This window comes from Amia ocellicauda, chromosome 1, assembly GCF_036373705.1.
Source record: "Amia ocellicauda isolate fAmiCal2 chromosome 1, fAmiCal2.hap1, whole genome shotgun sequence".
In the NCBI taxonomy this organism is placed as follows: domain Eukaryota; kingdom Metazoa; phylum Chordata; class Actinopteri; order Amiiformes; family Amiidae; genus Amia; species Amia ocellicauda.
In genome coordinates, this window is record NC_089850.1 from 44,240,006 (window position 1) to 44,267,787 (window position 27,782).

Below are 27,782 nucleotides of genomic sequence, written 5' to 3' on the forward strand. Positions count from 1 at the left end.
ATTTAGATAAGCCTGAATAAGACCACTGCTCACAAAGTAATTTAACATTTCTGAAAGCTTAGCTTACAAGCAGAGAAGAGAAAGCAAAAGCTTTTTGAAATTTAATAATTCTTCTGCTCCCTGTTTTTGTCTTAAGCATAATGCTCCTGAGATACACAAATACATGCACACAACAAGAGTAGGTGTGTGAGGTCTGGGGTATGCAATACAAAAAATAAACCACAATTTCTTTGTGTCATAGTTAATTTTATTACAGCCTTTTTCATACTGAACCTTTCATTCTGGAAATTATGCCTGTGATTTTGCTTGTTTTTTTATACATACTGTATATATAACTTAAGAACATTCAAAATTCATGTTTATGGATTCCCTTTCTCCAGAAAATAAAAAAGAAACAGCATGGGGAAAACTAGACTTCATTTCTAAAGTAGCTGACATGAAAGCTTTCCAATAGCATTATCCACAATCCAATCCTAGCATCAGCACCTGCACTGAACACCTGGGGAAGGCCTAATTCACATTTGGGCATTTCAGACTTGTCCATGTTTAGGAACACTGCAGGTAGACTAAATTAAAATGCTTCAATACAAAGGTGTTAGGAAGAGGAAAAACAAACTATATTCTTCAAAGGACTAGAACAAAATAGGCAAACTAGCATTTCAACCGAAAGGCTCATATAAAACAGAGTTCTAAAATGATCAAATCCAATGAGAAACTTTTAAAAATCACGTATATTTTCACTGAGAACTTAGCTGAGCAGTTCTGTCAGTAAAATACATTAGGATGGTTGCAAAGTGTCAAGAGACTTTAGAACAGAAATTCAAACTGTCACTATGAACCATGAGGAAACTTTTCAAGGCCTCCAATTAGCCACAAATTCTGAGTTTCACCAGATCTGCAGGGACAACATTGCTGATATTATTATAGCCATTGGCCTAGTGAAGCACAAAATGTGGAACAAAGGATACAGAATCTTTAAAACTAATTCATGTTTTAGCAGATGGATGTAAATCCAAAGTGAATTGGAAAAAAATAAAATGCTTTTTCAGGTCTGCTCACATTCAAGTTTTGAAGGTTTTGGAGGAGAAATGTATTCTCTCAAAGATCACACATTTGGTGTATATATGTGTATACAAATATCAAATTAGGGGGATAATGTTATGACATCTTAATTGCATATTCATGATTGGCATAGAATGAGGTACAATCCCCAAGTTTACCATTTTTGAGATGACCGAAGAACAATTTCCACAATTTACATTTTCTAGACTGCAAGGAAGCATTTGATTCCTGGGGGGCATTTATTCTTTTTAAATTCATTGTTTTATGATGGTTATGTCTGCCCCCTGTAGACAATCAAGCATTGGGTCACTAAATCTGATTTTCAATTGCATAAGCAACATATAATTTCAGCCTTTTATTAAAATGAAGTCTAGTTCTCTAAGAATCCCTTTTTTTTAAAGACGTCAGCAAAGTATACAGACCAGCTGGCATCTGCTACAAATGTTTGGGGAAACAAGTTCTCATTAAAAATACATTGTACAAAGTTACTTGTGAAAATAAGATAATGAACTGGTGTCTGTGAAATGCCCAACATTCATTGAAAAGGGAAATTGAACTGAATAACAATATGATGTTTTTATTCATATAATTACTTTTGTTTATATTAACATAAGCTTTCAGTAGAAGGTTGTGAATTTATTGAGAGAGCAGGCACATTGGCTTCAGCCTTTGGCATTAAAAAGTCAACAGAATTGCACTTAACTTTTAAAGTTCTGTCAAAATAGTGTCGTTTTTCACTTGTGACTGGGGATGCCTTGTCTTTAGATTGAAGACTGTTCTGATCTCCCTTTGTAACACTATCCTTTTGGATGATATATGTAGTGTCTGGCTCTTCCTGGCCACCAGATGCCTTTTCCCTGGTTTTATTTTGCTCTGATTCCTGGTTCTCTGTGTTTTGACCAGTGCTTTGGTCTCTGTCCAGGTTGTCTGCATGACTCTCTTGTGGTTTCCGAGTTTGTGTTTCACTGCTCTGTGCAGTATCTGTGCCTGGCGGTGCCTTTGCTGTAGAGTCCACACTCAGATCACCAACTGGGCTGCTGTTCCTGGGAAATGTTCTCTGGTGCTTCTCTGCACAGCTAGGGCATTGATTTTCTACAGGTCCTTGGTGTTCATGTTGCTGCTGCTGCTGCTGTTGGTGAAGTTGATGAACCGAATGCACACAGTAATTTCTGAGGAGGCAAGTATGAGCTGTGTGAGGCTTTGCTTTCCCTTGTGAGCAGGAGTGGTAGTGCGGGTGGGCGTGGTGAACATAATGCATGCGGCACTCGGTGGGAGAGTGTGCCGTGTCAAGCGTGGGTGACGGATTCTTTGCTTTTGACAAATTTACAGCTGAGGACACACACTGGGTACAGAAATTGTCTCCAACCTGTGAGCAAGAAGGAGGGATCCACTGCAGTCCTAAGGACTGGGGTGGATCACCACACTTGCAGTTTTTATTATGGGTAGGGTACTGGCACGAATGCGGTGTTTCCAACGGAGTCCGGAGTCCCTTCTCAGGGGGCACACTGTTATCTGGCTCCGCTGTGTTACAGGGTGTGTGGATGCAGTTCTGAGGGGGTCTGCCATTGTAGAGTCGGGAGCACATCTGCTTTTCCTCCAACGCTGCCTTCTCCACAGCGCCGCTGTCAGAGGCCAGAGGCTCGAGCTCATAGTGCTCGTGCTCCACCTCGGCCCCTCTAGCGTCCAGCTGATACTTACTCGTGTGGCACAACTTACTCTGGCTTCTGGTGGCAGGAGCTGTGGTGGACCCTTGGGAAAATGCCTGACACTGCAGTCTTTTGGGCAGGGGGATCTGCCCACAGGTGCCTTGGGGTCCCAGACATCTGCACATGCACTGGAAAAAGAAGGTGGCGAAAGCCCAGCTGATGCACATGATGAGCATCATGAAGGTGCCGAGCTGAGTGTAGGCCAGGACAGTGGAGGGCATCATCATGGCTCCAGCCACGAATGTTGTCAGGGCAGCCATTGCAATAGCGGAGCCCATGCGGCTCAGGGAGAAAACCACCTTGCCCTCTCGGTCTGGTTCGGGCGCAAGGCGGTAAGCCACTCCGTAATGAACAGCAAAGTCCACCGACAGTCCTACTGCAACAGAAATGGTGACTGACTCCAATACATTCAGCTCCCATCCAAGGAGCACTAAAGAGCCTACAGTGACAAATATGGTTCCCGCAATGGATATAATGGCATAAAGACTTATTATAATATTCCATGTAGTAAGCAGCATCACACTGAATGCCACGGCCACAGACAGCCCCATAGCAATCAGCGTCCCATCTGACAAGCTGTCCTGCAAGTCGTAGAACTCCAGGTTGCTCACAAACCACCCATAGCTGAGGCCCGCGGGGGCGCTCTTTAGTTCGTCTTTGATCCAGTTGTCTACTTCCCTGTAGAACTGGTGCATCTTCTCGTAAGCTAGAGTGAAAAGGTAAGTGCTCTGAAACTCCAGAACAACAGCTCTGATTGTGTCATTGATATCAAACCTGGGCCCTGGGGTCTCCTTATCTAAATGGTACACGGTGCTTCTATCAAGCTCCATGATCGCTCTCTTTATGCAAAGTTCAAAGACCTCCTGCTTGTAGGGGAATGTGGACTGACTGCAACACGGATACACTGTGGCCTCGTCACAGTCTTGATTTTCCATCCACTGTTTAAATGTCTCAATGAAACAGCTGGTGAAATCCTGTTCGTCTGTTTGGTAGAAGAAACTCTGGTTTCTGAGTTTCTGGCAAAAATTTAAAATCCAAAGCTGTGAAGCTGGACTGGCCATATTAAAACTACTGTCCAGTCTTAGCTCTCCTTTGTTTTTGGGATTAAGGGGATCGCCATTGTCTTCTGGAATGATACCCCAGATTATGGTTATGGGCATGTGTAGTTCTTCTCCATGATGGACTCTCTCAAACATGAAAAGCTTCTTGAATTCAGCATCATAGCGCTCAAAGGGGTGGGATGACCTGAAGACCTGGAACTCTGACAGCTCGAGAGAAGGCAGTTTCATTTTGGGGTTCACACACACGATATAAGCTCCTCCCACTGTGAAGGCAAGGAACCAAAACAGCCAGATGTAACGGAACTTGATCACAATGCAAGGGAGAACTTTCTCAAAGAAAATCCTAGAGGCTTCTGAGACTCTAAACAGAAACCTATTAATCTTTTGGCACAACATCGTCCAGAAGCTTTTGGCGTTGTAAACCCGCTGCTGGGGAGTCTTGAAATAAGTAAAAATATTCAACAAGTAACGTTCATGCAACACGACAACTGCGGGCAACCATGTCACCATCAAAATGTAATTCACTAAAATGGCAGTACCGGCATACACACCAAAACACCGGATTGCTGTGATGTTACTGACATAATTGGCATAGAAGGCAGCTGCAGTGGTGAAGCTGGTGACGAACATAGAGAGCGCAGCATGTTGCAAGGTGATACCCACTGTATAGGACAACTCTGAGTTGGGCTTGTCAAATTTGGTGTAATTCCAGACATTGCACAGGACAAAAGCATCATCCGCTCCAATACCAACAAGGATGATAAGCGCAGTGAGGTTCATAAATGGGAAAAACTCAAAGTTAAACACTATGCGATACAGGAAGTAGGAGACAATCAAGGAGCTTATAATTGCGAACATTGTCATCAGGGTGATGAAGATGGACTTGGTATACACACACATGACTAAAAGAACAATCACAATGGCAATGGCAGGATACACGGTATCCGTTAAAAGGTAGTCTTGGAACAAATTATGTTTGATGCCAAACTCAATGCCAGTGATGGTCGTGATGCCATCAGAGCAGTTCCAGTTTTCAAAATTGTCAAGGTAGATGTTCATCATGCTTTTCCCCGTTTCAGTTGGGGAGAACAGCATGCTGTATTTTAAAGCTGGCATCACATAATCTGCGGTCTTTGGACTCAAAAAGTCTTTGTCCACTAGAAAGTGAAGGATCTGATAAACAGCGTTGTATTTTGTGCATTTCCTTGGAACGTTTGAACACTTCAGCTGGTCTTTTCTCCTTGCAGTCATATCCCAGCAATCTGGTCCCAGTGTGCCATTGTGGTAGTATTTGGCACACGATCTGAGTATTTTTAGGGTATGGGAAACATCACGTTCTGTTATTTTCTGACACGAAGATCTATTGTTTAAAATAGCAATGTAGTTCCCCAGGGTCCAGCTTGGACAGCAAGATTCATCAGAGGTGCGCTGGCACAAACCCAAGTACTCTGGGTGTGAACGAACCTGTAATGGACAAAGAGAGGAATATTACTTTACACGTGTGCACAAGTGTGTCAAATTAATACAGATTTGTCAAGCAGTCTAAGGAAACACATCTAGGGAGTCAGGTTTCGATTCCCGATATTCAAGGCTGAAAGGTCTTCCCATGGTATTCCAATCACACTCCCAATTATTGTACCTAACTGAAATTACAGTTTCATTAAGTGTATACGTGTGTGTGTGTATATATATACACTCACCTAAAGGATTATTAGGAACACCATACTAATACTGTGTTTGACCCCCTTTCGCCTTCAGAACTGCCTTAATTCTACGTGGTATTGATTCAACAAGGTGCTGAAAGCATTCTTTAGAAATGTTGGCCCATATTGATAGGATAGCATCTTGCAGTTGATGGAGATTTGTGGGATGCACATCCAGGGCACAAAGCTCCCGTTCCACCACATCCCAGAGATGCTCTATTGGGTTGAGATCTGGTGACTGTGGGGGCCAGTTTAGTACAGTGAACTCATTGTCATGTTCAAGAAACCAATTTGAAATGATTCGACCTTTGTGACATGGTGCATTATCCTGCTGGAAGTAGCCATCAGAGGATGGGTACACGGTGGTCATAAAGGGATGGACATGGTCACAAACAATGCTCAGGTAGGCCGTGTCATTTAAACGATGATTGGCACTAAGGGGCCTAAAGTGTGCCAAGAAAACATCCCCCACACCATTACACCACCACCACCAGCCTGCACAGTGGTAACAAGGCATGATGGATCCATGTTCTCATTCTGTTTACGCCACATTCTGACTCTACCATCTGAATGTCTCAACAGAAATCGAGACTCATCAGACCAGGCAACATTTTTCCAGTCTTCAACTGTCCAATTTTGGTGAGCTTGTGCACATTGTAGCCTCTTTTTCCTATTTGTAGTGGAGATGAGTGGTACCCGGTGGGGTCTTCTGCTGTTGTAGCCCATCCGCCTCAAGGTTGTACGTGTTGTGGCTTCACAAATGCTTTGCTGCATACCTCGGTTGTAACGAGTGGTTATTACAGTCAAAGTTGCTCTTCTATCAGCTTGAATCAGTCGGCCCCATTCTCCTCTGACCTCTAGCATCAACAAGGCATTTTCGCCCACAGGACTGCCGCATACTGGATGTTTTTCCCTTTTCACACCATTCTTTGTAAACCCTAGAAATGGTTGTGCGTGAAAATCCCAGTAACTGAGCAGATTGTTAAATACTCAGACCGGCCCGTCTGGCACCAACAACCATGCCACGCTCAAAATTGCTTAAATCACCTTTCTTTCCCATTCAGACATTCAGTTTGGAGTTCAGGAGATTGTCTTGACCAGGACCACACCCCTAAATGCATTGAAGCAACTGCCATGTGATTGGTTGGTTAGATAATTGCATTAATGAGAAATTGAACAGGTGTTCCTAATAATCCTTTAGGTGAATGTATATATATATATATATATATATATATATATATATATATATATATATATATATATATATATATACACAGACATATATATTTCAGAGTTTTGTAAACCCTATTCTTCAAATCATCTCATATCATGTACAAGCATATAATTAGTTTAGTGTAGACGAAGAACTCATTTGGAATGAGAGCAAGCTTCAACAATAGAACATAAAGGAAAAGCATTAAGGAAAATGTTGAAACACACTATTGGGGATTTCCTTTGGGACTTACAATCCTCTATAACAAAGCATTTAATATAGATTTCAAAAGGGGAATTCGTAATAGTTAACAAGACAGCAATATAACAGGCAGAATTACTTCCCAAGAAAACACTTTAAATGAATACAATACAGGGATTACAATACAATGCACTGGCTTTCAACCAAGGAATATAATAAATGCAAGAAAGCACAAGCCATAGACTGTCCAGCTTGAATATAATAGTGCAAAATCATCAATTTGAGGCCTTCTAAACGAAGTGCATTTCTTCATAACCCTGTTCAGTCATTGGCTTATCATTACTGCACTCCAAGCATCTTACAATTAGTTGCCATTTGTGTCTAGACAGCATATACATAGTTAAATAGTTCAGTAATCCACTTTCAACACCATATGTTGGCTTTGTTAAAATACATGTATTTTAATAGCCTAGGATTTGGAAATTTTGATGAATTACTTGGAAACTATTGTACTTCCCATAACATCAAAATTCTCAAAAATGAGATAAAACAACAGAGAAAACAAACATGTTTTACCTTATATATATATATATATATATATATATATATATATATATATATATATATATATATATATATATATATAAGAAACGTTATTTATTTATAAGAATACCAGTCTATAAGAATAGCTACTGTAATCATAAAGTTCAGAAAGTATAAAAGAAAAATAAATGCACCTACCCGTGCATTATCTAGATTGCACATTGATTTAATTGCTTGTATACTCCACAGATTCTTTCCTTCCGCCGAGGTAAACACCAGTCTGGAATACTGGTCACCTGTTCGGAAATAAATGGATGTTTCAGGTAGTTTGTCAGTCTAAGTGAAAGTAGTGAAAGTACATAAATACATTTTAAAACCTGATAAGATCTCCTATACAGACAGGACAAACCAATTAAAGAAGGAGGTATAAGCCCATATAATGTTCTGGGCTGATTTTACCTTTCGTACTACTACTTCGAGTAGTGTTCAGAAAGAGAAATGCCAAATGACAAAACTCAATCTCTCTGAACATCATTTGTTGCCCCGTGTATCACTATCACACAGCACAAAGGAAATGTTTCTGGGTTTACCTACCGGGTACATCACAGAAGAAGCTGTCCTTACTGAAATCCCATTCTGCTTGCCTTTTATCTCTTTCATAGTGATCATCTGACCACCTATCTTCTTGATGGCTAAAATGTTTCAAAGGATTTAAGTTATTCAGGTGCACCATAAAAAACAAACACAGTACACATGCATGTGCATACACATATACATGTATATACACCTCAATTTGTAACTGAACACACAACAGTAATTTTGACACGCCTTGTTTCTTGAAGCAAAAAAAAAAAAAAATCACCGCTAACAAGCCTAAAAATATCAGAAGTGTTTTATCCATGTAAAACACGAAAGGAAGCCTGGCCCAGGGCTCTGTCAACAGCACTGTGTTGCACAGTCTATTCACCATCAGCTCCACCTTCATCAAAGGAACTGCCTGCCGAGATCAAATGGGTGTCTCTTGATGACAGGGAGCTGTTGACATATCTGGTCTGTGCAGCCTCAGGCTTGTGAATGGGCCTTGATGAGTAATGGAAATTGGCCTGCGAGGTCCCAGAAACTGCAACCAAGCTTCCAGCAACCATGCATAGTTACCTTTTCGCCTGCTCGTCTGCATACTTGAAGGGGTAGTTTGCGAGGGTTGCTTTGTACCCTGTATTCTTGACCATGTTGTTCCATGTGACCAGTCGCTGACCAATTGCTGTCCCTCTTGGTTCAAAGCCCTATGATACAAATCGAATAGCTTAATATTGCATGATATATTTTTAAAAAAAAAGAAAAAAGAATACTATCAATGTATATTAAAAAAAAAAAAAACTACTTTTCCCCATGTTTAACCACTGCACACATCAGACAATTAGAAAAAGCTATCTGTTCTTATGTTATCAATATGGTAGATCAAATTAAACCAAACCTAAACATAGAAATCATACAAAAAAATGAAGAGATGAAGTTGTACCGATACAGATATATACGCTCTCAACATGCCAAATCAATACATGAAAATCAACAGCATCTGTAAATAATCCGAAGCTCTACTTCTCATTAACATATTTTCTTTACATCCTCAGTGTGAAGCTTAAGTGGCTTTTGACATTTTCCAACTCCACTCCCCAATCCTATATTCGAATAGGTCAGCAGGCCTGGAAGCCCTTTCCTGTTTTTCAATTGTGAGCCTTTGCTGCTCCCATGGGGCAGCCACTTTGCTGCAGAAGTTTTACAGCAGGGGGGAGAGACCAAATAAAAACCAAATGATTAAAAAAAAAAGATCTTAGGGGACAGGGGAAAAAAAAAAAAAGCGACACATTGAAGTTCAGTGAATAAGACTTTCTTGTGGTGAAAGACTATTTAATGCAAGTACAGTTTCAAAGCCTCCTGACCTTGGTGCATTAGCGCTTTACACTGAATGAGTTTGTGACCACATTGCCTGTGTTTGCCTATCTGAAACGCAAAGCTGAGTTATGTTTCCCAATACTCATTTTTAACTAGAACAAAATGCTAAGAGGGCCCCAGTTCCCCATAACACAGGAAACTCTACCAGGCTTTATGATAAAGGATTAGACAAAGACTATTAATCTTCAGTTTGAATCTGCAGTCTGAATCTGGTTCATGGTCACGTCCTGTGAAAAATGTATATGTCTGATAGAAGGGTAGCATATATTTATTTCTAAAAAAGATTAAAAAAAAAAATGTTTTTAACACATCTTCCTTACTGCACACGAGGGATTGAGGAGAATATTTTGCTGTACTCACCAGCAAGGGATCTGAAAAGTCTGGCAGGTCGGGCACCAAGATACCCACCAGTGCACAGATCACGATGAGCACAGTGCACACGCCGAGCACTACGACCGGCCAGTCCGCTATCAGCGCCGCATAACTGGGACAGAAAGAAAGGATTGCCGTTTGGGTTTGAACTTAAAATCCACTGTATGTTGGCATAATGTGGAGAAAAACTTTTTCTCTTCAGATGAATGTTCCCTGTCAACAGTGACATTTAAGAACTGTTATTTATACAGGATCAGAAAAATATGTGTGTTGCAGCTGCATAATCAAGAAATTCAGGTACACAGTAAGAAGTATTAAAGGAACCCTCCTGAATTAAAACTTTTGAGGGTAAAAACCAACAGGATGAACCAAGGCTTTGTCCGATTCTGAATATTATACTACATCCACTCAGGCATAGGTTCATGTTACTGAAGCAAAAACAGAAAAAGAAAAAAAACAGTGAAGATTTGAGACATTTCTGAGGAAAACTGACACTTACAAAACCCAGATGCTTTATCCATCCCAGAGTAAAATGTCAGTTATTTCACAAATATGAAATCTGAACTTTGTACATACTGGCCTATGGCCTTTTGTAACATACCCAATACACAAAATGTCTCTCTTATTACATCTCACTCCTTTAATGTTCCTTTCCGATTCCATGTGAAGATGAATAGAATTATTGATTTTGGCAGCAAACTGTGATACCCAGCAGTATGGTGTTGCCTACAAAACTGTGCACCTTATACTTCCTAGTCCAAGCATTACTACAAACTAGAATTTGTTTTACCAGGTCTACATAGCGAACGGCTTTATAAATTCCTCAGGCCGATTCAATGAAACCTTTGATAAACTCCTACTCTTATGTTAAGAGTGGCTCCTGACAACTTCTTTACATTAACAGAAAAGGGATCTCTTGAAAGTAGGGTTATTGTTAACTTCTATATCATGAAAGAACATTATCAAACTTACAGGTCATCCTAAAGTCACATTTGGCAGAAATACTCCACTTCCATAAACAAAACTTTCAGCTTCCAACAAGAATCACTTTCCCAGCTAGCGTGTTTTCAGTTATGTGGTGAATATTACAATTATCTTCCTTCTTTGAATATAAATTGATTACAATGTAAAAAAACATGTACAATTACTCTGAAAGTTCAGTGGAAAGAAATGGTGCAGCAGACAGTAATACTGCGTAATAAACAAGATGCCAAAAGATGTGTTCTAAAAAATGTGTGTGACATACAAGCGCATGTTAAATATTATCCATCATCATCATTAAAAGCCCCCCCCCCCACCGAAATCTGATGGGCACAAAAAAAAAGAAAAATACAGTTTACTGTGCTTCGGTCATGGGAAATTCAATTCCCCAAACAGGATGTGCCCTTTCTCTTCCCTACAGTCAGTACATTTGCTGAGTTTCATTCTACTGACTGTACTCTGCAAGTTATAATTTGTGTTTCCACAGATGACAGTTTAAAAAGAAAAATGTTTACTTCTGCATACTGCGTTTTTAATTTTTTTTGTCAGAAGGGTGGAATGTAACATTTATACTGGTTTTATTCAAATATACGGATATAGATTTTAGGCAAAATAAATAACTTGTTCTGTTAGACAAATACAACAATGGTGCTTTATTTCCAATTCAAAATATGTGAACCAGCTTTTGAACAACGTATAACAAGAAAAAGTATAAAAAGACTAAGGCTCCAGTCACTGAGCTCTTCCAATCTTTCAAATGTAATTTGAAGCATGTCATAGCAAATATATTTCACATGGAAGAGAATCAAGGAGGTAACAGTGCTTTGATTTGTGAAAGAAAAAACACAAAATACTTTCCCGTCTACTCTCTGAAAGGTAGTGCTGTGACTCATCAGCAAAGAATGATGGGTCGACTGAGTTTTGATAAACTGTTAGAGAAAAGACTTATCAGGACAAATAAAAAAAACATAAAAATATATAGATATTGGCAGGGCTTACCTTTTGGGGAATCTGAAAGGTCTTGCAGGGCTGGAAACAAAGAAAGAAAATCAGGTTTAAATTTTGAAACAGCCAAAGCAAATTTGAATTAAAACCAGATGCCAAAGCATGTGGCTCTCAATCAGCAAAGCATTACAGACGCTGGACGTAAAATAATTAGCTCAAGTCATTGAACAAGCACATACACCATTAATCCTTTTTGGCTAATGCTTTAGTTTTCAAGAGTTGAAGAGCTGTATATAGTTTTTTAAGGGGCAACATGGAAATAGTATATTGACTGATTGATTGGTATAGAACAAGAACTGCAAACAAACTGTTTCATTATGATAGCATGAGACAGACAGAGAAAGCTGGAGCAACCTTAATAGCGTAGTATAAATAGCAATGTCATATGTGATGCTAATATCAAAAACATGTAGTGAAATCTATAACTTTTATTAGTATAAATATTTATCACAAAATATCTCTGCACAATCAGTAAGGCAATTTTTTGCATCTTATCCTGCTGCTATCATGACTGAGTGTCTTGGCTTGATTTACCATATACAGTGAGGGAAAAAAGTATTTGATCCCCTGCTGATTTTGTACGTTTGCCCACTGACAAAGAAATGATCAGTCTATAATTTTAATGGTAGGTGTATTTTAACAGTGAGAGACAGAATAACAAAAATTTTTTCCAGAAAAACACATTTCAAGGCTGGAATGGGCTACAAGACCATCGCCAAGCAGCTTGGTGAGAAGGTGACATTTGGTGCGATTATTCGCAAATGGAAGAAACACAAAATAACTGTCAGTCTCCCTCGGTCTGGGGCTCCATGCAAGATCTCACCTCGTGGAGATTCAATGATCATGAGAACGGTGAGGAATCAGCCCAGAACTACACGGGAGGATCTTGTTAATGATCTCAAGGCAGCTGGGACCATAGTCACCAAGAAAACAATTGGTAACACACTACGCCGTGAAGGACTGAAATCCTGCAGCGCCTGCAAGGTCCCCCTGCTCAAGAAAGCACATGTACAGGCCCGTCTGAAGTTTGCCAATGAACATCTGAATGATTCAGAGGAGAACTGGGTGAAAGTGTTGTGGTCAGATGAGACCAAAATCGAGCTCTTTGGCATCAACTCAACTCGCCGTGTTTGGAGGAGGAGGTATGACCCCAAGAACACCATCCCCACCGTCAAACATGGAGGTGGAAACATTATGCTTTGGGGGTGTTTTTCTGCTAAGGGGACAGAACAACTGCACCGCATCAAAGGGACGATGGACAGGGCCATGTACCGTCAAATCATGGGTGAACCTCCTTCCCTCAGCCAGGGCATTGAAAATGGGTTGTGGATGGGTATTCCAGCATGACAATGACCCAAGACACACAGCCAAGGCAACAAAGGAGTGGCTCAAGAAGAAGCACATTAAGGTCCTGGAGTGGCCTAGCCAGTCTCCAGACCTTAATCCCATGGAAAATCTGTGGAGGGAGCTGAAGGTTCGAGTTGCCAAACGTCAGCCTCGAAACCTTAATGACTTGGAGAGGATCTGCAAAGAGGAGTGGGACAAAATCCCTCCTGAGATGTGTGCAAACCTGGTGGCCAACTACAAGAAACGTCTGACCTCTGTGATTGCCAACAAGGTTTTTGCCACCAAGTACTAAGTCGAAGGGGTCAAATACTTATTTCCCTAATTAACATGCAAATGATTTTATAACTTTTTTGAAATGAGTTTTTCTGGATGTTTTTGTTGTTATTCTGTCTCTCACTGTTAAAATACACCTACCATTAAAATTATAGACTGATCATTTCAGTGGGCAAACGTACAAAATCAGCAGGGGATCAAATATTCTTTCCCCTCACTGTATGTATAAGTGAGTAAGTGAGGGAGGGGGTTGGAATCAACTTTGGTCTGTAATCTACAATTGTGTAAAGGTTCGGTGAATCATCTATAATGTCATCAACTGAGCCATAAAAATCGGTAGGAAGCAAATTCTTCCAAAGACTCAAAGAAAACCTTGCCAGAAAAAGGGAGGTGTCCGTTCTGCAAATGGAAATGGTTTTCTGCTCTTCAAATGTATTGATTTCTGACCCAAGGATGCTTATCAGTTATGTATATGCATAGTATAAGCGTTAATCATGGTACTTAATTCATAAAAGTTAATACAGTAATGTCTAGCAGAAACAGGCTTATTTGATATTTAGGATGATAATGCTATAATGTTTACAAAATTAACAGCAAATTCAATTCAATTGACAAGCAAGAATTGAAAATGCAGTACAGTGATACATCAGCTATGGTAAAATCATGGTTCTTCCTCCGCACATGTTTGCACCTCATTGTTAGCAGGTAAGTGCATTATGAAGATGTATGTACAACTGTGACAGGAGAGTGTCAAACAGTTCACTACTACAAACCAGAACAAAAATAACTAAAGAAGTTCTGCCACCATACAGCCAGTAAATGCATGTGTTATAGTATATAAGTACAAGGTGTAGCATAGGCGGTCTGGTCATCGAGCAATTCTGGCAAATGCCAAAAGCTATGTACAATTAAATAGGGCTTTCTGAGCTTGGCCTGAGAGCAGGGGTATCTCCAGCATTTACAAATCTCTACATAAAGGTCACTGATATTCAAACAAATTACTGAGTAACATTATTAACTTTGATCATCACCCAACAGCACAGAAGTCGGGACTTCATTGCACTGCAGTACACTAGTGACCGAGCCTCCACTGTGAGACAGGATAACTACAAGGCACGTGGCTCTTCTCAAAGTGTCACATTTAGTAAACCTACAAGATGTAAGCTTGACGGATGAATTTAAAATCTCTATGAGCTGCAAGTCGCTAGTACAGGGCTACAGTGCTCTCCCTTTTCCTGTCTTCAGTTTGTGTTAGTGATTTGTCTGGGCATCACATCAGAACTGCACAAAGCAGCCGCACGCCTCAGAGCAACAGAGCTGCAGTCAGGTCAGAGATAATCTGACACTGCACAGAGATCAAGGAGGAGCCCATCAAAGGAGAAAAAAAAAAAAAATCCTTTACAAGACTCATTCACCCGTATGAGGCTACCTGGTGAAATGGACAGTCTTTATAGTACTTTACAACAGTGCGGCTCATCTCCTACTGAAAAAGTGTGCAGACCCAATGCCTCAATGCTAAAACATTACAATAGTGAATTGCATTATATATGAAGTTAATAAATATGTACTATTGAATACATTACCGTATGTTAGACGACTAAACTTGCATGTTGCACAAACGATGGGTACCGTGAGTTCATTCCTTTAGGTCTTAACATAAATCCTTTCTTCTTTAGTTTGCTTAATTACACCCTCAACACCCAAGTCCTTCTGTAATACAAGCTAAACTCTGTCTACTTAACCGGTTTGAGAACAATATATCAGGTTAAGTTTGATGTTACTGAATTTATTTGGGCAGTATAAATTAAAAAAAATAAGTGAATATGGTTTGGTTTTCTGCGCGTGCAGATGAAATACTAAATTGTGAATCATGGAGAAATAATGTATGGCAACTTTGGTTGAGATTATATTTAACCTTCCTTGAAATCAGTAATATACATTTCTGTTAAAGCTTTTCACATCCCCACTCTCATGAAACAAAACAGACACCCAGCCGTAACCTTGGCCTACATTAACCAGTACTGTATACACATGCATTCCATTGGATACCATGTGCACGCAAATTCCAACAGGAACTGCTAGTTTTGAGAAAAAAAAGGTTCCCGGAAATCTTTATTAGCCTAGAAAATATGCCAGTTGATGGAGAATAATTATACAAATGTTCTCTCTGTGCATTAACTTGGGTTTATGCGTTTTGTTTTTTCTAATCCTGGTCTCCCAAAATCACTACAATCCCAAAAATATAAGCAAGACAAAACAGCCTTTTCAAAATATGCTTACATTAAACACTTTTGGCTTAGCGACTAGTTGATTTAAAAGAAAACAAACAAAACAAGATATTACCATTTTGCTTATAAATATTCTTTGTTCCCCCTTTGGAAGGTCCTACAGATATATTTCTTAGATATAAAACTGTTTTAGATGTAGTTGATACCAGAACAGGCTCAGGACCATGGTGAGAGTAAACCTGAAAGCTTTCTGAAACAGGAGGTTTGAGCTAAGCTCTCCTGCCACAACCAATAACCACATGTGCATGAGGGATATTTTAAAGTCAGAGTGATTCTAAGTAAAATGGCCAAAAGGCCAATAGGTCTCTGTATTTTTCCTTCTTCTCCTCTTTAAAGGGAATCTACGGAATGCTATAATTAGTGGTTGCTATGGCATTCAGAGGCACAGATGAGCAAAAACTATTGGCAGGAATTTTTCACCACAGGGTTACCTTCTGGGAAGGCTGTAAATCCCTTTAAAGTTGCTGGACATGTTAATACGACAACCAGATGTTGTAGAAAAGGTCTTTGAAGAATCTGCATATTCAAGACAAGGTGAGTCTCATTAAAGCTTGGCTAAAGAACACCATAAACTACTCAGTTCATTGCATGTTAGCTTGCTAATTTACAACCATTGCACAATTGTATTATGTTTAATGCTAATAACATCAACCTTTAAATATGAGTCCAAAATTATGAGAGTCCATACAAAATCCAGAAGAAATAAAGTACAATTGACAAAGTCATAGCTCTAACACAAAACAAAGAAATTTACATAAAAAACAAATATTGTGGAAAACATATTAAAACACCTCAATTAAGAAGCAGATCAGTCTGGGAAAAACATTGGGAAACTTTCACAAATGATGGAGGATAAGAAAGTTGAAGAATATAGGCCTACATGTGTAATAGTTTACTTGCAAATTCCTTTTCATTATGTTCATTCCATTTTTCTTGATCGCCATGTTTTATATGACAGAATGTTATTATCCAGATTTTTGTATTTTTCCATTTCTTAGAAGGAGTTTGCAAGCTTTGCAAGACTGCAAAATGTCTTATTTGAGCCAGGATCTTGTTTGTTGTCTTTTTCAAACTTATAAATATATCAAGACAGGGTTATAAAAAAAAGAAAAGAAAAGGCTTCATACTGTACCTTGAGTTGAGTTTAACAAATTGTTATTTAGCCTTGGGATCAGACATGGTTTACAGTTTGCTTTCAAGTGTGGGAGAATGTCTTTGTAGTAAAAATGTAAAAGCCGTCTGTATTGTTAGTGAGAGCCATGCAGCACAGGGGAGTTACAGTATGGGGTGTGTAAGTAACACTGCTGTATGTGAGTTCGGCCTGAGGTCTCAGTACAACAACATAGCAGCCAAAAACGAAAACAGTAAAGAAAAGGAAGATGCCCCCCCTCCTGTAAACCAAGGTCATCCAAATTCTTGGCATGACAAAGGGAGAGTATTTTCAATCAGTGTAGAGATGTAGAAAAATGTCCTTGAATTAGCATTAGAAAAACACACATTCAAGCAAAGGCCTTGAGCACAGACTGCACATACACAATGATTCAGTGACTAAACAACAGAGCTTTTTAATCATCCTCTTATCACCACCACAGTATTTCAGTCTTGATTTTTTTTTCTTCTGGAAACTGGAATTTGTTTTCAGTCAAAATGTTATTTTATTTATACAAGAAAAATGTTTAGAGATCACTGGGTTAATCTATTAAGCAAATATTATGCGGAAAGGTCGAACAGTATTAGGATACTGTTGATTTATTGTACAATGACAGGACTGGAGCAGGTTAAAGGTCTCTGCAGAGGGGAAAACTACTAACAGATGTGCCAAGGTATTTATGGAATAAGAGTTCAGAACAGGGCGAGCCCAATTACCGTCAACTCACTTAACATCTGATTAAAATCAATGCGAACATGACATGTCATTAAACACTCTTTAAAAATGAAATCTAATTGTAAATTGTTAATCCAGATAAAGCAAGAATAAGATACACACTCATTATATACGTGTCTGCAGAGTTACGTGGGTTTACAGATGAATGTGTGAGAGAGCACTGCTATTTTATCATTTTATTTATACACACCCCAATCATATTGTTACAATTGATACTGATAATTTATTATTCCAGTTGCTTGTCTTTCTAATTCAGACATCCTCCATGGTTAAAAAAGGAAAACTTGTTAAAATATGATTTTACTTCAAAAAGGGAACATCTGTATATGATGGCTTATCCACATTTTCATCTATAAGAACTCATCATAATTATTACAAAATCAGTTATGATAAGTGCACATTTAGTTATTACATTTTCATATTTGAAATAAAATCTTCATTTGGGTTTGATAAGGTTGAGATGGTTATTTCTTTACCCTTTTATCTGACCCTTTTCAAGCACTCTCTGTACAGGATTTTATTAGTAATCCTCCTGGCCGAGACAATACTTAAATATGATATCAGTAACTCACGGGTACAGACATTTAGTCATTATTTCAAATAAGGTACTTTGACACTCGGCAACTGGGCATAAATTGCTTGCCAGTTGTTAACAATAACTTTGCATTGTTATTTGGCAATGTGGAATTGCCAAAATACACTGAGAATTTATGTACTAGTAAATTAGGAAGCCTTCAACCCAAGCTGCATATCATGAAAACGGAAGATGTTATCAATAGTACTGAAAGAAAAAAATACTTCTATTGCTATTGAAAAGTAATGGAAAATAGTTTTTGCACTGTATACACACTCAAACCAGATTAAGGATAGAATCCAACACTACCCACAAAGTATGTATTGGACAGTTTTTTTTTAAGTATGTATATTACAGACTAAATTACTGTTAGCAGTATTGACTCAGTTAAACCTGCAAATCAAAGGTTCAACTACTTTTTTCCACAAGTTGTAAAATGAGAAATAAATACATTTTCCCACAGAGCAAAACAAAAGTACTATGAGCAAATAATATTACTCTGAAGTAGCTTTAGACAGGCAAGCATTTATACTATAAAACAAAACAATACATACATTAGCAGACAGCACCAAACATGAGCAGACAGCACACAACCTCACATTTATAGGCCTGTACCAGTAATTCTACCATTTTATGTTTTAGAAATTGAACAAGTTCAGTGCCAACATGTCTATTGTGAAACTTTTAATTTGATTAGTAATGCCTTAGTGCCAGATCGTTTTAAAAATGTATTTTTTATTTGTTATGGTTTCTGCTTTTTGTTTTTACAGCTCAGCAGTATCACATTTCCTGCTGGTACTCAGGTGGGGGTGGAACAAAAATAGTGTACGAACTCATCCGTACCCCTCGCCCCATCGCCCTGGATATCTGTAAACAGCGGTACTGCCAGAATTCCCTAAATAGTTACAGTAAGTTATCTCAGGCTCACTTCTGTCAACAGCTGTCGAGATCATAGCTGTGATAATCTGTAGAACAGATGACTTTGCCCTTTTATCAGTTTATTGTGAACCACAACTAAATGTTAATGACCTGCATCAAATGTAGCTAGTAATACCTGCTACTGTATAATGCCTGGAATTACACGTTCTCCATATAAAGAGAGAATGGGTCTCACATTAGTGGAGACTTTCTTTGTGCAAATTAGAGGAGACATACACTTGGTTTCTTTGTGTATCCCCCTAATACAGTGCAACCTGTGCACCTTGTTTTAAAGGTTATCATTGTAAAAGCTAACGAAGAAAGTCAAAGATTTTTATTTACAAATTTGAAAATATTTTCGATAATTCTAAATACAAATCACTAAATACAAACTTTTCTTTTTACAAAAACAAACAAGAACACAATCCTTGAGAAAAAAATCCCTGTCCGACAGAGTAATTTGCTGCTTATATCATTTAAAAAAAAAAAAAAAAGCATGATGTAAAAAACCTACATTTTACCTTAGACCACTTGACAAATATTATTCATTGGTTATGTCTATTCCCTAGGCCGACAGCAGAAATGACTTGTGAAATATTTAGTTATGTTCATGAAGACAGAAAAAATAAATAAAACCAATTATAAATACCAAAGAAAAATACAAAATCTGGCAAGAAAAATCTTCATGAGTTAAAATACATAACATTAAAGAAACACTTGAATTACTTGTACGTGGTGCCTTGTACACAGATGCAGACCTGCAGTTTTTAGTCCTGAAACACAGTCATGTTGTGTACACATCGGGGGACAAGGAAGGTTACATCTGCTGATGCTCAGAGGCTGAAGGTCATACCTGCGATCGTTACAGTCTTCTGCTCGCAATATTGAGGTGTACAAATTCCAAGAATACGGACAGGATTGCAGCACTGTGGCCAATAGCTACAAGCTGTCCAAAAGATGTCTCTATTATCCTGTAGTCATTTGCTTTATTACAACCAGCTTAACCACGTTCTGAAAGAGGACTTTGGATTTTCTAAGCCAAGCGGAACACTAGAGGAATTTTAAGCTTCAGGCAACTTGATTGGGGAAATAAACCATTCCCTTCAACACAAATAAACAAATATATATAGTAGCCTCGAAACATATACTTTTGAGTGAAGTGTAACAAAGTTGATTTTGCCAGAAATTGCAGATGTACAGTCTGTACAAAGTACAATATCAATCATAAAGTAAAGCATTGTATGATTATCAATATTGTTCCAAAAGCAAATCAGTCAAAAATTGTTACAATTATTTTCAAATTGACTACTTGTCATACTAGAAGCCTAGACAAGAAACAATAACTACGAAGCAAGGAACCAGGTTCGCCTCCGTACTCCAGATGCATAAGAACACAAAGCTAGATTGACCATCCCTGGCTGCTCGGTGTCAGCCAAGAGAGATAAAAGCTAAATATATAGGCCTACTCACACACACACACACACACACACACACACACACACACACACACACTTACTGTATTGGAAAGCTGAAAGAGCTCAGCAATCAAACACTCAATTACCAAAACTGGCACAGAACAAATCTGGAGCCAGTTCAACCACTGCGTACTGTGCCCTGGAATTAGTATTTTGCTTACAGTTTTTATCCACTTCATCGAACATTTAGCATGGGGTGAACAAAGAGGCTATATGATGATGTTCTGAATACACAGACATTCATACATGGGAAAACTGGAGCGTGAACCATCTCAGACTGAACACACCGACTCATTTTCTAAGGAGCAGAGGGATGTACTATTAAAATTTAATTGAAAAGTTTGTTACGATTTGTTGCTTATGAGGGGCATGAAGGTTATTCCAGCCCTCGTCCCTATCCACATAATACCAGCTGTAGTGCTCGATGAACAGCAAAGCAGTGCCCTGGTTTGTGTTAATTTATGGTGGTGACCTTTAGCTCCCTGCAAGGTGCTCAAACTCATTTTCTCAATTTTCTGGGATGGCCTTGCAGCAGCCCCTTTCACACTTTCTCTCTTTCTCCTTCTCCTTTCCCTACCAGCTGTGAAGTCCATGCAAGCCTGAACCTATGCCCGCTTTAGGAACAGACAGATGAAAATGTATAGTTGTCCGTCTGTATGATCTCTTTATTACTTCATACAAGTGACAGTTTTCAGCGAATCCCCAAAAAGGTTATTCCGGGTTGGGGCGGGGATTTGTTAGGAAGAGGATCTAACCTGTGTAAGTTACTCCTTACCTTGGTCACCGCAGGCCTCCAGTGGTGTGAACAACTGTTTTCAGTTGCCTGCCAGTAGCTTTAATCCTGCACATCTGCCTCCATTTGTGCCAAATGTCATATGGAATAAACACAGTGTCTCACAAAAGCACTGCTTAGATGTGCCCATATCAACAAGCGACAGAATTCAGTGCACCGCACAAACTCCAGGAGCATGACCAATATCAACCAGCTGGCCACAAAGTAATTTAATTGTACCATTATCTGCACTTCAAAATCTAAATGTTCCTTTATTGAAATGAAAAGCCAAGATATTTTTCTTCTGTCCCTGTTACTACACTTTTTTAGACAAGCTTTAAAAAACAACCAAGATATATATATATATATATATATATATATATATATATATATATATATATATATATATATATATATATATATATATATATATATATATATGATAAGCCTTTTTGCTGATACTCCTCATGGGGTAAATAACTTTAACTGCACTGCTGCATTTAAGTGCAAACTGGAAATAGTATGGGGGCAGACAACTATACAAATAAGGCTCAGATACCAAGTAGTTAAAGGTACACAGGAGATAAGAAATCAATATCACTGGTCGTCTTACAATTTGGTTAACAACTAAGAAATATCAGAACAATCATGCCACCTGAAAGGAACCGATATTTTGGAGACATTAAGGCTAAGCGTTGAGAATGTACATTCCCTGTTCCCGGCTGGCACTGTGTGCTGGTTAAGATCTTCCTTAGAGGTTCATGTTTTCCGTCACATAAGACCGACTCTCTGACCTACAATGTTAATTAAAATTACTTTCATGCATTGCTGTTACAAAACCAAACTCTGAAAACTGTGTTGCTAGTTTATGTTTCCCGCAGTCACGCTAATGACAGACACGTTCCTTTGATCGGAACGGTAAATGTATTTAAAAGGCCACTCTCCACCCCTAGCTCAAGACATAACCAGAGTCAAAGATATCTGATTTCAAAAACTGTCCAGTTAGAAGATTTATCTCCGAAAAAAAGTTTTTCTATTCATGGATTATGGAGCATTTAACCTTGACAATTCACTCAGCCCCAGGGAGATATTCCTCTTTGTTTATATATCCAATTGCAAACAGCGACAAAACCCTTAGCCTTATATCATCTGTTAGACTCAAGCACAAAGTAATTCCCAACTGGGATATATCTGATAGATATCGCATGTCTTCCTTTGTGGTTTTGGATACAGATGCCTGCAGGTACTGCTCTAGGTTTCCGTAGGGCTTCTAAGCCATCAGAACATGATCACTTCTTCAAGGTCCTACCCAGCAAGGCTTCAACCAGACAGATCTGACAAGCAGAGGCCATCAAGATCCAACCAGTTCAGTTCAGAGACTATACCTTTAACTCCAGAACAAATCACAAAAGGCAACAAGAACTCTCAAAGTGGAGTCTGTGTAAAAACCTGCAGTAATGGTTAATCAAATTCATTTTGTGGTATAATTCCACTAATGCGATATGACAATAGCGCAGAGTGGACAAGGTTTGCTATGTTTTTCTGGAACAATGTGTTCTTTTACTAAGAGGAAATTAAGATCTGATATAGTTGCAATTTAAGTTCTTAATAATTTAGTTACATTCAAGAAGCATTTTAGTGTTCAGACGATTGTGGGAATTGGCGGTCTTGACATATTTTACAGGGTGGGGCAGGGGAGGTGTGAAAACTAGATCTGGTCCAGAACTTCACAGACAATACAATACATTCATACAAAAGTAAATTACTTGTGGGTCTGTAGAGACCACTTCAGATTAAACAACTTTACTTACATTTCATCAGTTGTATTTAAATCATAAAATCATAAAATTCAAAATCAACCAACATCCAAGGCATCCATCCACAATCCTCTTTCAATATTAATCAGAACTGTAATGCTTAAAACATCAGTGCAATATGATACAAACCAAGGACTAATTTGAGATTGTGACAGGGATTGAATTTAATTCTTCTTTCATGCCTCTTATGGGATAATCTTTTCTCTGCTTTGATCTTAAGTTGGTGCCTTTATGAGATTCTCCTACATTGAGGAAATACTGTACAAAGGGAACCAAGACTAAAATCAGATTCCTAAAACATTTTGCTACCATGTCAATGCAAAATAAGGCACATTATATACTAATGTTTTCCCCTGGATTTAAAAATAATAATAAAATGATAAGTGTCATGGACATTACAATGTATACATTCTGACAGGTTGCTATTTGTTAATGGATAAGAGGCTCTAGATTTCACCAACTGTTTACACACAATAAAAATCCTTTCAAAGATATTTAAAATTAAATGAATAATTTTAAACCAGAAGGGTTAGGTTCTCTTAGGCCACCAGGTGATTTATATTCATATGTTTATAATGTGTACTTGCAGCTATAATTAACCTGTACTGATGTTCCTCTGTTAATAACCGAGGAGTTAAAAGGGTATGACTTTGCTTTTATGTGGTTTTAGTATGACTACAGTACAAACGCTGCCTGAAAATCATCCTAAAATAACATAAAAATTACAGACGAGATGCATCTAAAACATTATACTGTAGATATTTTGCTAGAAGCTCATTAAAAATAAAACCTGATCTGGCTAAAAGGTTCAAAGAAGCATTAAGAAAGGGATGTTAACATTGAACTAATATCTGAGCAATTACAAAATATATTAAGTCTCAGTTTTAAACTGTAATAATTATATTAAACAAAGTAACAATTCCACACTTACTCTGGAAAATGAATTTGGAATTATTCATATTGCTGATGAAAGGTAACTATTAGGTAAAGGCAACTATAGGAGACTATTTGAAACCTGTCATATATTCACTTGACTCACCAGTTTTGGAGTACTAAATGAAAGTAGATATAGATAGATTGGATTCTACTGGATATAATTTGTCGTGTTACTTACTGTACAATAAATAATATAACAAACCTCTGTTGCTAATCATTATGGGGGAAAAAAGGTTATTGAAAAGTCACTAGGTACTCCACAAAATCTAAAAGAAGAATGTGATATTGACTTTTGTAGTGTTATGATTTGACAACCAACCCTAAAACCACAAAAGCCTAAAACCTTTTTGTTCACTGAACAAAGCATGTATTCTGTGTGGTAATCAAACATGTTCCTTCTTGTGTATATTATAAACTGATTTATTTGTCATTTGGTCCCCCTCCCACACATCAGTCTAGTGTGTTCAATACGGATTCATGAAGTATAATCTTGCTGCAGAGAAAGCTCTCTTTACAGGAATCCCTTCAGTTTGACCCTGTTCATTGTAAACTACAAATCTAGCAACATTAAACCCATCTCTGTGACTGACTTTGACTGTAATACTCCTTTATGCTCAGGCGTATCCGATTGAGTCATACCTAAGAAGCAATCCCAACCTTCATTTATTTTTATGTCAAAACTTATCCTTCAATAGGCTTTATTACCTGTTGTTTTCTTTAATATTTTGGAAGGCCATTTAGAAAAGACACCCAAAACTGTTATCATAAAACGAGTGTTCGAGTGGGCTATCTGGTCAAGACTTGCAGCTTTCAGAGGAGCTTTGCAAATTTTTAAAGGAAATGTTTTGCTTAGGCAGCAGATGAACTTGGCTGGAGGATTTGGAGTAAGTGTGTACAATTTTGCAGTGGAAAACATGTTCAAAGAAATATAATGTCAAATTAGAGGATATTCCCAGAGGAGTTACTGTTACTGTGACAACTTCTTTGTTATTAAACTTCAGAGTTTTCTATAACATTGTTAATAAGGTGAAGCTACCATGTGTAAAAGTCCTATATCCAGTGCCACATTTTAGCAGACAGTACTTTTCATCCCACTACACAAGAAACCCAGTGGGCGAAGATCACACCAAAAAGCATCTGCACATAACATTTTTGATTTGCATTGGTTGTTCCAGTATAAAATGTCTATTCACATTATTATGGTAGTAACCAAAGCAAAACATTGCAACTTTGACATACAGTCATGCATTGCCAAAATTGTTTTCCTGGAATTCCAATCTGCAAGTACACTAAGACTGCAACAGGACTGTATTCTAGGTGAAGATGAGACTAAAAGATGCAGATTTAGAAGACATTACAAGAGACTGACTTTATGGAAGACTGTCCCTGCTACAATTATTCAAATAGCATAGGCCATGCTTTGTGGTGCTGGAGTGATGGAGGCAATGTGGTCTTTTACAGCAGTTCAATCTGTAAATTGCCCATGGCACATTCTTAAACTACAGAGCAATTAAGGGATTGGATTCAAAGCTTAACATTTGAAGGGAAGCCATTACAAAACAACTTGTGTTCCCCATGTTTCTCTTCAACATACTCTAGTATGATTTTTTTTTTTTTTGTATTTGGATACATGACAATTCCATGGGCATTTTCCTACAAAGATTTATTGGAGATTAAAGTAATCTTATGTCACATTTTTAAGACATTTGAAAGGGGGTGAAAATATGGGAGATTTTATTTATTTTATTAAATCAAGGTGAATTTTTCTTTGTTTCTTTTCATCTTTCTTATAATAGAAAGCTAGGCGTCTCTGGTGATTACTGCTTTTAAGAAAGAAATCTGTAACCAATCCAACCTTCACATTCCCCCTGCTCAACAAAAATTTTACTTCATTTCAGGGAGTACCCACTTCACACTAGTCTGTTCCATCTCCAAAGGGTTTTAAGAAGATAATTAAACAGATGGATCTATCTTCTGCAGTTCTTTAGACAGAGACACTTTAATTCTGAAGAGATTATTTTTCCTAATCCAATAAAAGAGCAATTCCAATCAAGTACGCTGCAAATATGCTGAACATAGCAAATGCACGTGGCGCTGAGGTGCATGAATCTCAGCAGATGCAGAGAGACTCTGAGTCATCACAAAGACATTCCCATGAATCAGCAGCCTGGCTGATGGAACAGTTTCAAATCAGATCGTTGGGAAGCTTCCAGTGGCAATAAAGAATAAACCATTTAAGAGGTGTTTTTATACACAGTAGAAGATAATTAGTGGAAATCCATCAGTGTGTTAGAAGCATCTTGTGCTATTTTAGATCCTGTGTCTTACCAACTTACTCGTGTTTTTTTTTTTTTTTTTTTAAGCAAGCAACCACAGGAGTAAATAATTTTAAAGTATGTAATATTATATAGTTAGTCACTCTGGGACCAACTCCCTAGCAATACAACTGAAGCTGACTCCTTGGGATTATTGCCAAATTGACTGTATGAAATTCTAGAATCATTATGTTACTATTCACCACATTTACCACATAACCATGATTGGTTGAATGGTCCCCCCTTGTTTAAAAGTTTCTTTGGTTTCCTATTGAGTCTAATCTGCTAGTAAGGTCTATGTAAATTACAACCCTTAACTGACAGCTTACTGTCAAGTCGCTAGGACAAGTCGGCAAACATATACAGTGAACTTCAATGTCAACTGCTGTTTTGAAAAAGAATATTGAACTTGATAAAATGTGCATATCCCTCTAATTGCACGTAAAGAATATTTAACATTTGGGAAATCTATAGCCTATTGAGTTTCACAAGCAAAAGCAATTTCCTTTGCAGACAACAAAGTAGGAAATTCAATGGCAAGGCCAGGACAGGCAGCAACAGACAGGATTAGCTATTTTCTTCATCTCTAACATACTGACTTTCACCTTTTCAACAGAGGCTTAGTCTGCCTGCTGTAGTGAATAGGCATACTGTAGGCGCTTCCTGATTATTTGTGTCTGAGCTTTCAGGGGTGTAGGCAATTACACACACACACACACACACACACACACACACACACTTAAGTTAGTTAACTCATGATACATATAACTAGTATGTAATAATAATTAAGATCAACAGATATCCATGTACATTTATCAAACATCCCTTACAATGATTTTGAAATACAGCTGTAAGACTTTAAATAAATTAAATCTAATTATGATCGGATTCAGAAATGTAAATGTGATTAATTAAATTAAAGTACCTACTATTGTTTCCAGGCCTTCCATAAACTACCAACATATCCAAAGTTTACCTAAAATGGCTTTCAAATACAGTTCATTATTACATCACTAAGCTCATCTGTAATTTAACTAGGTGGCCCAGGACAAAGTTTTCAAAATTGTACAGAAAACTATAAGACAAACAACCATACATCTGTAATTCATTCTTCTCACTGGAAGCCAAAAAGACCAAACCATGGATGTCAGAAAAGCTGAACATCTCGGATTGTAATACTATCTCTGCAATGCTCTCATTCCAAGTAGCATACTGTCGAGATGTAGTTTATTGTGCACAGTTTTATTGTGCATTCAATATTTCAAACTGTGCCACACACAGCCTCTCTATAATAAAGTTAAAGGGATCGCTACAGATTTACACAAACTGATATAAGCAAAACGATTATCTGACATAAGTCAGAAACCTGTTAATGCCTGTAA

The 27,782-nt window shown here is 38.1% G+C and overlaps 1 protein-coding gene across 2 annotated transcripts in view; it reads right to left on the minus strand.

Annotated features, from left to right (window-relative positions):
• Positions 1-225: 225 nt before the first annotated feature.
• disp1 (dispatched homolog 1 (Drosophila)) overlaps positions 226-27,782 on the minus strand; it is an 83,643-nt gene continuing 56,086 nt past the window's right edge. For both annotated transcript variants that reach the window (XM_066706152.1, XM_066706159.1), the window contains 6 exons: positions 11,795-11,824; positions 9,803-9,926; positions 8,645-8,772; positions 8,084-8,181; positions 7,688-7,785; positions 226-5,293 (listed from right to left, as the gene is read on the minus strand). In XM_066706152.1, coding sequence (XP_066562249.1) covers positions 1,667-5,293; positions 7,688-7,785; positions 8,084-8,181; positions 8,645-8,772; positions 9,803-9,926; positions 11,795-11,824 — 4,105 coding nt within the window. In that variant the 3' untranslated portion in view covers positions 226-1,666. The remainder of the gene's footprint in view (positions 5,294-7,687; positions 7,786-8,083; positions 8,182-8,644; positions 8,773-9,802; positions 9,927-11,794; positions 11,825-27,782) is intronic.